The sequence below is a fragment of the Odocoileus virginianus genome, chromosome 20, assembly GCF_023699985.2.
Source record: "Odocoileus virginianus isolate 20LAN1187 ecotype Illinois chromosome 20, Ovbor_1.2, whole genome shotgun sequence".
NCBI classification, from domain to species: domain Eukaryota; kingdom Metazoa; phylum Chordata; class Mammalia; order Artiodactyla; family Cervidae; genus Odocoileus; species Odocoileus virginianus.
This window is the reverse complement of record NC_069693.1, coordinates 17,983,364-17,994,932: the sequence shown is the minus strand read 5'-3', so window position 1 is coordinate 17,994,932 and position 11,569 is coordinate 17,983,364. Positions and strand designations below refer to the sequence as shown.

General features: G+C 42.6%; 1 protein-coding gene across 7 annotated transcripts in view; it reads right to left on the bottom strand.

Moving 5' to 3' along the window:
• Positions 1–348: 348 nt before the first annotated feature.
• Positions 349–11,569, bottom strand: part of CEP89 (centrosomal protein 89) — a 69,605-nt gene continuing 58,384 nt past the window's right edge. For 5 of the 7 annotated variants that reach the window (XM_070450999.1, XM_070451000.1, XM_070451004.1 and 2 more), the window contains 2 exons: positions 8,582–8,751; positions 349–3,591 (listed from right to left, as the gene is read on the bottom strand). In XM_070450999.1, the coding sequence (XP_070307100.1) occupies positions 3,351–3,591; positions 8,582–8,751 (411 nt within the window). In that variant the 3' untranslated portion in view covers positions 349–3,350. Of the gene's footprint in view, positions 3,592–8,532; positions 8,752–11,569 lie in introns of all 7 variants that reach the window. The other 2 variants (XM_070451001.1, XM_070451006.1) reach the window with 2 other exon arrangements.

The following is an 11,569-nucleotide window of genomic DNA, read 5'->3' as shown; positions in this document are numbered from 1 at the left end:
TTGCTTTTCACATTAATGTCTAGACAGCACTATCCAAGGGAAATATAATGGGAGCCACCTATGGGATTTACAATTCTCTAGTGGTCGTATTTTTTAAAAAGTAAAACAAGCAAAAACCCAAACAAGGACTTCCCTGGTGGTCCGGTGGTTGAGAAGCAGCATCCCAATGCAGGGGACACAGATTCAATCCCTGGTCTGGGAAGATTACACATGCCTCAGGGCAATTAAGCCCATGCTCTGCAACGGGGAGAGACCACCACAAAGAGAAGCCTGCGCACCCCAACCAAGACCCAGCACAGCCAAAAATAAAAATAAATAAAAATTAAAAAAAAAAAATCCCAGGTGAAGTCAATTTTAGTAACATTTTATTTAACCCAATATATGCAAAATGTTATCTTGACATAAAACCAATATAAAAATTAGATAATTTTACATTTTTTTCACAGTAAGACTTCAAAATCCTGTGTATATTTTATGGTTGTATAATAGAATATCTCAATTCAGGTACTAGATTTTCATCAGAAATACTTGGCCTATATCTCGATTTCATAAGATTTATATTTGAAAAGGCAGGTTCACATACCCACGGGCTCCAGCACACAACATCAGTTTTCCTATGATGGTCTGAGACCCTGCTGGTCTGGAAGCCCGTGGCTCTGGGCTCTGTCCTGGAGCTTTTCTTCTGAGCACCTAGCCCACTCTGTAATGATGTCTGCCTTTGTCACTGCTAGTGTTCTCAACAAAGTGCACATAGTTAAGTACCCACAGCATATTTGCTGAATAAATATATTTACATCAAAATTAAAAAAACTCAGAATCTCCCCCTCTCCTTAGATGATGCACTGGTCTACAAAGACGTAAGCTGTCGGAAAAGAGTGGGTCTTTCCCATCCTTCTCAGTGGTTGAGGGGCAAAGGCTTTTGATCCCATCGCCCCACTGCACAGAACAACTGGGAAACAGGACAGCCCCCCGCACCCCAACCTGCTGTCACACCAAACTCACACCCACACCCACACTTGTCCCCTCTCCACTCAGTCCTGACTTCCCCAGGGCTGCTTTAAAACAGTGCCAAAGGTGGCAGGGCTCACTTGGGTCCCTGGGTCATGTTTTCTGTTTGCCGTGAGTTACTTTCAACCTGATCAGGACCTTTCTAGCACCCCATAAAGACTCACCAGGACCAAGAGAGAATGGGACCAGTTCCTGCTCAGTCAGGCCTCACTGGCCTCCCCAAGCTCCAACCCCAGCTCCTGAGACCCCATCCAGCCTGCAAGGCTGGGGTGTTCCAGCTCAAGGCTGGGCTCTCTGCCTCTCGGATGCATTGTGTTTCACCACCTTGTCTGCTTTGCCCTCCTTTGCATCTCAGACTCCGAGTTCACCTGCTCATTTGATATGACACCCAGTGGGAGGCTGGCAGAGCTCGAGTGCCCCCGCTGCTGGACAGTGATGAGATCCAGAGGTCACTGAACTTGCAAAGTATATTTGTAACATGCGATAAAGCAGAAATATAAAAAAATTCACTTAGGGAATAAAATGTTCTCCCTGAAGGCAGGAAGAAGACAGGGATACAAATGTGGTCCTCTAGGTAACAGGACAACAGCGTTGTCCCACAGACAATCCACCTCCTGAGCATTAATCTGGAGGCTCTTGGGGCTGCTGCTGCCTGTCAGCCTATCTACAGATTACTGGATGGTTGGCACAAATCCCATTGAAATAACAGCAAAATTATGTGCTAGGTCATCTCCTAGGAGATGATACATAGTTTTATATCCTGGTGAGTCTTTCTATCACCTATAAAATGAAAATAAATTAGAATTCTTTTATACTGTTGAACAAGTTTAATAAAATGTAAAAGAACCTCACTACAACTGACCCAAATTCATTCTTTTCTGTGGCTGAGTAATGTTCCATTGTCTATATGTACCACATCTTTATCCATTCATCTGTTGATGGACATCTAGGTTGCTTCCATGTCCTGGCTAAACAGTGCTATGAACGCTGGGGTACATGACAGAATAGAGCCTGTTATACAGAGTGAAGTCAGAAAAAGAAAAACAAATATTGTTTACTAATGCATATATATGGAATCTAGAAAAATAGCATCGATGAGCTTATCTGCAGGGAAGGAGTGGAGACGCGGACATAGAGAACGGACTTGTGGACACAGTCGGGGAAGGACAGGGTGGGATGGATTGAGAAAGTAGCGCTGATATATATACACTACCAGGTGTAAGACAGAGAGCTCGTGGGAAGCTGCTGTGTAACCCCAGGGGCTACGCCTCGCGCTCTGTGACGATCTAGAGGGGTGGGGAGGGCCGGGAAGGGGTGGGAGGCGAGAGAGAGAGAGGGGAGATATATATATGTAATGATGGCTGATTCTTGCTGTTGTAGAGCAGAAACCAACACAACGCTGTAAAGCAATTATCCTCCAATTTAAAAAAATTTTTTTAAGTGTAAAAGGACAATGATTTTCTATTTCAACTTCCCACTGAGCAACCAAAGAGCACAGGCTCTTTATACAGGACCAGGGGCCAACTGCAGGGGCGGGGCATCTGTCTGCCCACCTGAAACCACACAGGCCTTAGCTGTCAGGGGTTCAGTAAAAGGATGTGACAGGACTCTACCCTCATACACTGTTTAGGATCTCCTGCAGCCTTTGACCAGCAGGCCGGGGACCAGCAGCCCCAGACGGCTGGCATTACCGCCAGGATGGCCTGGAACAGTAGGAGAGGCCGGGGTGATCCAGCTGAGGCGGCGGCACAGGGCAGAGTGGGAGCAGGGCCCTGCATCCTTCTCGGAGGTGACGGTGGGGCAGGGACCCCCGCCTCCACATCGTGCTCAAAGTCAATGCTGTCAAACGAGGAGGGAGGCGACATGGCCCCGGGAAAATGACCTTCCCAGGAGGATAGAGAAGGGCTGGTGGGAAGACAGCAGCACAGATTTTGTACAACTTCATGGGGCATGCAGACCAGCCCGTTTTTTTGCCAAATAATACCACACCCTGTGAACGCACAGGTCTCATCGATGCTGCTTCCATTCAAGGCTCAGCCAATTAAACAGACTCATCGAGGGCCGGCTGAGCGCTGGGCCTGCCTGCCCTTCCCCTGGAGACCAGCCGGCTTTGCCAGGTCGCCTGTGAGCCTGAGCAGTGGGTCTCAGGGGAGCAGTGGAGTCCAGTTCAGTGGCAATAGGGTCAGAGGGTGTGCACTGGCTAAATATAGCTCAGCAGCACATTTTTAAGATAGAGAAAAATGTAAAAACCTGGGTTAAATTTCTGAGACCATTTATTTCTTCCGGACCCTGAGGAGGAGAGACCTGCGGGGGTGGGTGGGATCTGCCCTCCCCCAGGGGCCCTAGCCCGGGGGCTCCCGCAGGCCCTGGAGGGTGGTGGGCGGTGGCTGCATGTCACAGTAGCTGAAGCAGCAGGCATCCAGCAGGTCATGCTGAGAGGTAACCTCCAGGCAGCGGTCCTCGGAAGCTCTGGTGTTCTCCCTGGGGCCTGTCCTCTCCAGCGTGGCCTGCAGAAGTTCTCGGATCCTCCGGTTTTCCTTGAATGTGGACTCCCACACAACCTCCAGCTCGCCTTCCACTTCTCTGAGAGAAATAAGCAACACAAAGAAAATGTTTAAAATAACACAATTTAATACTCACAGAGCCCATAAGAAAAAGTCACAAGAACCCAAGTGGAAGAACGATTACTGTCAGAGAACAGAGCCCATTGTGTGTGGGTTCTGAAGCAGAGACTCCCAGTGCTGAAAGAAACCGAAGTGCTCTGCAGACCAAACAAAATACAAAGGCGCAGGCTGAAAATGACGTCTTAGCTCTCTCCTGTTTTCCTTTATTTTGGCCCCAGTGCACACACCCTCTGCTCTCTGTGGCATTCATGTACAACAAACATGTAACAACTCCAGAGGCTGACCCACAGCACAGTGTCCTGGCTGTGGGCGCCCACACACCACGGGCCTGCAGGCCTCTTCTGTGTCCCCTCTGCCTGTCCCCACTGTGACCCGGCCAACACTCAGGTGCCTTCCATAGCTCCGTCCACAGAGCCACTGATGGGCCCAGACAGAGAGTGAGTCGGGAGCAAGGAGGGGACGATGGGGAGTGGGGATCACGGCCCAGGACACAGTGAAGACCGGCCCAGACTGTGTGCCAGGAGGGCGAGTATCCAGAGGGATCCAAGGCTGCTGAAAAATGGAAAATCCTGAGCCAGGGCTCTGTGAGGGGCCCCGCGTGGGGGGCAGACGGGGCACACATGTCCTCAGAGGGCTGCGGCCCACCGAGGGGGCAGACCAGACAGCAGCCACTGCCTCCCGGCAGCCCCTCGGGGAAGGAAAAGCAAGCCTTGGCCTTGGAGGAGCAGGCCTCGGGGAGGCGGCTCCTTCACAGGCACTGCCAGCTGGTCATGCAAAATGCTACAAACTGGGTTGTCGGATGGATTCAGCACTGCTGTCTAGAGAGGAGGACACCAACTTCCAGTGCAGGGGGCATGGGTTCGATTCCTGGTTGGGGAGCTAAGATCTCACATGCACAGCCAAACAAAAAAATAAATTAAAAATAAAAAGAGGAGGGCACGAAGATTCAGGGAGGCCAGTGACATACCCACTCATTCAATGTCATTTTCCTTGTGAACTGTTGCTCCTTCCAAAGCCCATGATGCTGAGTGCTGGGTACTATTTAATTAAACTATGTATAAGAATTCCCAGGCTTCTGTTTTCAGACAAAACACCCAAATGTTGGCTACATCATGATCATGTACAGCTAAACTCAAAATACAGTGAGAAGGAAATTTCTAAGGGCAAAAAAAAAATATGAAGACTAAACTGAAGCAGAGGCAGGCAAACAAAAATGCTGGTATTGCTTTGAGGACAAAAGCCCATGCTCTATAGAAACCCAGACTTCCAAAGAAAGGAGACTAGTCTTGGGCCCATGCAAACTGGGTGCAACAGAAAATCCCAGGGCTGACTCACATCCATGTTTCTCTCCTCTTCTTCCTAGTGACACTCAACTGTGTATCCCAGAATTATGCAGGTAAGTGGAGATAGGTGAAGCACCCTCAGAGGAAGGATGGTTGGGTGGAAAAATCTGCCAGTCTTCAAAAGAAAGCTGCTCTGAGAGGCTCTTGGGGGGCTGTAGCCACTGATTTGTTCTCAAATGAATGTGGGGTTTGAATCTACACTGCTCCCCACTGTAAAGCATTCCCAGGCCCTGACTGGAGTGAACCAAAAGTAAAAAGGCATTTTTGAGGCAATCAGGGAAAAAACTCAAAGTTAAAAGTACATTAGATAAAACCAGAGGCAGAATTAATGAAGTGGAATATTGAGCAGAGGAAATCACCCAGAATGCAGCTCAGAAAAATATACGTTAAGAAGTTAAACATTAATTATCAATGTAATAATGGTATTGAGAATTTTTTTGGGGGGGGGGGCTAAGTCGCATGGCTTGCAGGATCTTAGTTCCACAACTAGGGACTGAAGCCACAGTAAATGATGAAGTCCTAACCATTAGACCGCCAAGAAATTTCCTGTGACTATCTTAAAAACCTTTTTGTATTAAAAAAAGAAAAAAACACTACAGTAGATTTTTTTAAGTTAATAATAAAATTAAAGTGACTGCAGGTTTGAAAGGACTCTCTGGCACCAAGAGAAGCAAATGCAAACCTTTTCTGGAGAAAAACATCCTCAATCCAGATCCCCAGGACTCCACAGAGTAAATTCAACCATTCATGGGTTCATAGTAAAAAAATTACAGTTCAGAGAATGAAATGAGCCACATAAGGCAAGAGTCAACAAGACCCCCAAATTCCAGATAAAGAAGCTGGCACAGAATATGAAATAACTATGAATAAAATGTTAAAAGAAATAAAAGATGTACTAAAGATAAGCAAAGATCAAGAATTTATTTTAAAAATCTCTAGGGAGATTTTCAAAGGAACCAAACAGGACTTCTGAAATTGAAATATATAGTTGTTGAAATAAAAAATCTCAATGTCTGGGTTAAACACACACTGAACAAAACTGAAGAAAAACTAGTAAATAGAAATATTGTGGAGAATTACCCAGAGTGTAGACCCCCCAAAAAAACCCCAAGGAGACAGAAAATGTCAAAGATAAGACACATGGAAGATTCAGTAAGGAGGTATAACATACATTTAATCTGAGTTCCAGAAGGAAGTCTAGAAACAATACAGGGAAAAAGACTTAATTCAAGAAATAATGCCTGAAAAATTTCAAGAAGTAATGAAAGGCACAAAATCACAGATATAGAGAATAACTTATACAAGTAGCTGAGTAAAACAAACTCATAGTCAGACACAATGGAGGGGCCTTCACTGGTGGCTCACTGGCTGAGCCTCTGTGTTCCCAACGCAGGGGACCCATTTGATCCCTGGTCAGGGAACTAGACCCTGCATGCCACAACAAGATCGAAGATCCTCCATGCCACAATGGGACTCGGTGGCATGACTCGGTGCAGCCATATAAATAAATAAATATTCTAAAAACTCAACACAGTGGAGCTGCAGACTCTAAGAGTCAAGAGGAATTCTTAAAGGAGGCAAGAGATACAATGATCATCTAGTTTTAAACATGACAAAAAAGACTTCTCAGCAGTAATAATGAAACAGAGGAGACAGTGAAACGTGTTGAGAGGAAAGACTGTTGAGGTAGAATCCAGCTTCCAGCAAACATCAGCTCATAAAGATGAGGCCAAAATGCAGACACTGTCAGATAAACAAAAACTAAGAAAGCTTACTGTCACACTAAAGAAACTTCTAAAGTATGTATTTTAGGAAGGAGAAAAATACTCTGAGAAACAGGGTTTTTGATGCAAAAAAGAATAATAAGCAAAGAAACTGGTAAACTGTGGGTGAATCAAAATAAACAACTCTATTAAAACTAGTAATATGCAGTTTCTGGGGGTAAAATGATATAAAATATTTTCTTTTCACCTTCATATATCTGTACTTACATGTAATGGCAATAGACAAAAATAGCATATACACTGAGTGGGGAAATAATTAGAGTGTTAGATCTTGCATTTGGTGGTAGAAATGTAGAGGCGCTGATTAACTTTAGATTTTTTTTAATGTTAAGTACCCATAGTGAAATTTCAAAGGAAACCACTAAAAGAATAAAAATAGAATATCTAATTTTTGAACCATTAAAGGGCAAAAAAATAGAATTAGGGAAAAGGTATAAAACAAAGTTCCATTTTATTAATGCAATTCTAAACCACTTGTCTGGCAAGAAACATGGTATCATTCCAACTTTTACGAAATGACCATTCATGGTGGTAAGAACTTCTGTGACTATAGAAAACCTGTTAGATAACAGTTTACTCTGCCTGGCATTAAAAAGCATCTGGCTGACAGAAAATAAACAGCTTTCTGCATTCTGCTTGGTACTAATACACAGATTCTATCATAACTTGAAGTCACGTCTGAGTGTCATGCTTTCTCTCCATGCATCAGTTTATGTTCCAATCTGTCAAAGACAACACAGTCATTCTGAAAAAGCCAACTTAAATGCGAACCCAAACTATTTGAGGGGACTGCCATGTTCACCTTCACAAAACATGTGCTATTTCCCAGGGTTGGTTTTCAACACACTGGCAATACCTCCTCTGTCACATGAGGAGCCAGAGAGAACATGATATACCCATAATCTTCTGACTGTGATCTTGCAAAAAGGGAAGAATCTGAAATTTCAAGGTTCTCAAAAATGAGAATGTAATAGCAGAAATAAAATATTTAATCGAAAAAATTTAAAGTCTTCCAAGAAGATGGAATAAAATAAAAATCTTAAAGAGATGGAAAAGAGGGGGAGAGGGGAAGGACAATGACAGGACTGGATTGATTTAGGAAGTCCAGTATTCAAATAGCAAGAATTTTTAAAGGCGGGATAAAAGAAAGTGAAGACCTGGGATCTAATGTACAGCATGGACACTACAGTTAACAGTTCTGTGTATCTGAAAGTTGCTAAGAGAGTATATCTTAAATGTTCTCACCACCACCACAAAAAAAGGTAATTATGTGACGTGAAGGCTATGTTAACCTTATTATGATAATCATTTTACAATACATATGTATATCAAACCATCACACTGTATACCTTAAACTTATACAAGGTTATATGTCAATTACTAGAGGAAATCTTTTATAAGAAAAAAAAGAAAAGAAAATGGAGGAGAAAATAAAAAACAAGGTCAGGATTTCCCTAGTGGCTCAGTGGTTAAGATTCCACCTGTCAATGAAGGAGACACACAGGTTTGATGCCTGGTCTGGAAAGATCCCACCTGCTGCAAGGCAACTAGGCCTGTGTGCCACAACTACTGAGCCCTAAAGCCCGTGCTCCACAGCAAGGGCGAGAAGCCCACGCACTGCAACCAAGACCCAGTGCAGCCAGAAATAAAAAAAATATTTCACTACATCAAGACCAACATTAAAATCAGGTAAAACTAAAATGTAAAAACAAAAATAAGCAATCAAATGAACAAAAAAAAACAGGCCCAGAGCATTTCACTGGAAAATCTTACCAAACATTCAAAAATCACAAACATCACCCGGGGGCTGGGGCGGCCAGACCTTTTCTGCTGCAGCGCCTTGTCCAGGACATCCTGCTTGTCCAGGAGAATCCGATGGAGGTGCCTCATCTCTTGCTGGTACTGAGCTGACTTGCTAGCAAAGTCCTCCTGCTGCTCTGTCAGATGATGACTCATGTCACCCAGCTGCAGTGCCATCTGCTTCTTGTACCCCTGGGGAGGAGGATGGACTCAGTGAGGGGGTGCTGCCTGGGGCCCAGGGGGCTGGCCTTGTGGACATGCCCCCTCCCCACTGCTGGGCCTATCAGAGCCCCTGAACTGAGTAACCCCTGGGCAGGTCTCATCTGGGAGGGCAAGGTGGATCACAAAAGTCATCACAAAGTAATAAAAAAATTTCAATATTAAAAAGAATTTCTGACTTGTACCATGCCTAGTTTTGTACATGCTACAAATAAAAATTAAAACAGAAAGGCCTGGCAAGGACCATCACACTCTACTGGTAAACAGATGACTGAGATAAAAGCCTGATTCACTTATTTTCCTTCTTACATATTTATTGTTTAGTATTTAAGGTTAATAGATTTTCCACTGAGCATTTCCAAAACTGCTGTCACATAGATTTTAACTTTGTAGTTCAACTACAAAGATTTAACTTTGTAGTTAGATTCACAGAAGATTCAGTTCTCATTAGAAATTATGACATCCAAGAACCTACTATAGTATGACTCAGGAAACTCAAACAGGGGCTCTGTGACAATCTAGAGGGTGGGGTGGGGAGGGAGGTGGGAGGAGGTTCAAGAGGGAGGGCATATGTACACCTGTGGCTGATCCATGTTTAAATCTGGCAGAAAATAACAAAATTCTGTAAAGCAATTCTCCTTCAATTAAAAAATAACTTAAAAAAAAAGAACCTACTGTATAGCACAGGGAACTCTATTTAATACTTAGTAATGACCGATATAGGAAAAGAATCTAAAAAAGAGGGGGTATATGTGTGTGTGTGTGTATATGTGTGTGTGTGTGTGTATAACTGACTCACTTTGGTGTATACCTGAAACTAACACAACACTGTAAATCAACTACACTCCAATAACAAAATTCTAAAAAAAAAGAAATTATGACATTCAATTTATACATCTTCTCTGACCCAAGAGTCATTAGTTTACTGCAGTTTTTACATGTCCAGGTAAAAGAATATTTTTCACTCTCATTTTATTTATTAATTTCTGGTATTCATTTTTTTGGTCAACAGATATCTATCTTATTTCTACTTTGGAAGCTTACTGAAACTAATTTTTGGTAGCCAATCTATAATCAATTTTTGTGACTGTTCTATATGGGCTTCCCAAGTGGTTCCAGTGGTAAAGAACCTGCCTGCCAATGCAGGAGACATAAGAGACATGGGTTTGACCCCTGGGTCAGGAAGATCCCTTGGAGGATGGCATGGCAACTCACTCCAGTATTCTTGCCTGCAGAATCCCATGGACAGAAGAGCCTGGCAGACTACAGTCCATAGGGTTGCAGAGTCAGACACGACTGAAGTGACTGAGCACACATGCACACAGGTATATACACATAAGTATACCTTATAGATTACGCTGTAAAATTCTATATGTTTACTCTTGTATAACACTGTGATCTGTCCTGGACTAAGAGACACGGATTAAAGCTCTACTAAGCTTCCATTTCCCCTTGTATCTCCTGTAGTTTATAAGTTTTGGTGTTATTTAGTACATAAACATTCATAACTACTATATATATCTACATATTTTTTTTGATGGGGACCATTTTTAAAGTCTTTTATTGAATTTGTTACAATATAGCTTCTGTTTGGCTTTCTAGCCCTAAAGCACGTAAGATTTTAGCTTTCCAACCAGGGGAGCCCGAACCCCCCTCATTGGAAGGGGAAGTCTTTTCTACCGGACAACAGGGAAGTCCCAATAATTACTATTATTAATTATAGTCTTTAGCATTATTAAGACCTTCCCCCTGCTTTTTTCCCTTTGTTTGGTTTCATTTAGTGCTTTGGCTCAAATTTTCTCTTAGCAGATGTAAAGATCACAGCTTGGCTTTTTTCTTGTTTGCATAAATCTGTATTATCTTCACTCATCCTTTTAATCTTTCTGAAGTACTATTCCTTATTGTCTCTTGGTTCTAGCATGTAAATAGTGTTTTGCTTACTTTCTTTTAATAGGCAAATTAAGCTCATTTATATTTTCTTATACGGAAGATTTATTTGGTCTTAATTTTATTTTATGTTTTATTGTTTTATCTACACACATTTTTAAAGACTTTAATGTAGTTTCTATTTTCTCTGCTCTTTTTTGCTGTTGTAATTTGGTATTTAGGTATGAACCTCTTTTGATTCTTGTAGTTACTTTTATTTTTATGCCTTTATATTACATGTCCTTAGTCCTCTCACTTATTGAAAGTAACATAATGTTGGCTCCGAACAATTTTTTCTTCACTCTTCCCCTATTGAAATATGCTAAGTTCTTCCTACTTGATTTTTATCTTTATTTTTGTAAAGACATTATTTTCTACTTGTACTTATTTTTTTCATTACTCTCCTCATTCTATTTATTTTTTAAACTTTTTACTTTGTATTGGGGTATAGCCTATTAACAATGTTGTGATAATTTCAGGTGAATAGCAGAAGGGCCTCAGCCATACATATACATGTATCCATTCTCCCCAAATTTCGCTCCCATCCAGGCTGTCACATAACATTGAGCAGAGTTCCCTGTGTTACATAGCAGGTCCTTTTTGGTTACCCAATTTAAATACAGCAGTGTGTACAGGCAACTGGTTTTTCTCTGTGAGCCTCTGTTTTGTAAGTAAGTACATTTGTATCATTTCCTCTTAGATTCCACACATAAGGGATGTCATAGGATGTTTATCCTCCTCTGCCTGACTTGCTTCACTCAGTATGACACTCTCTAGGGCCATTCACGCTATTTGTCTAGTTTGGGCTGTGCTGGGTCTTCACTGCACATCTGGGCTCTCTCCAGTTACAGTGCTCAGGCCTCTC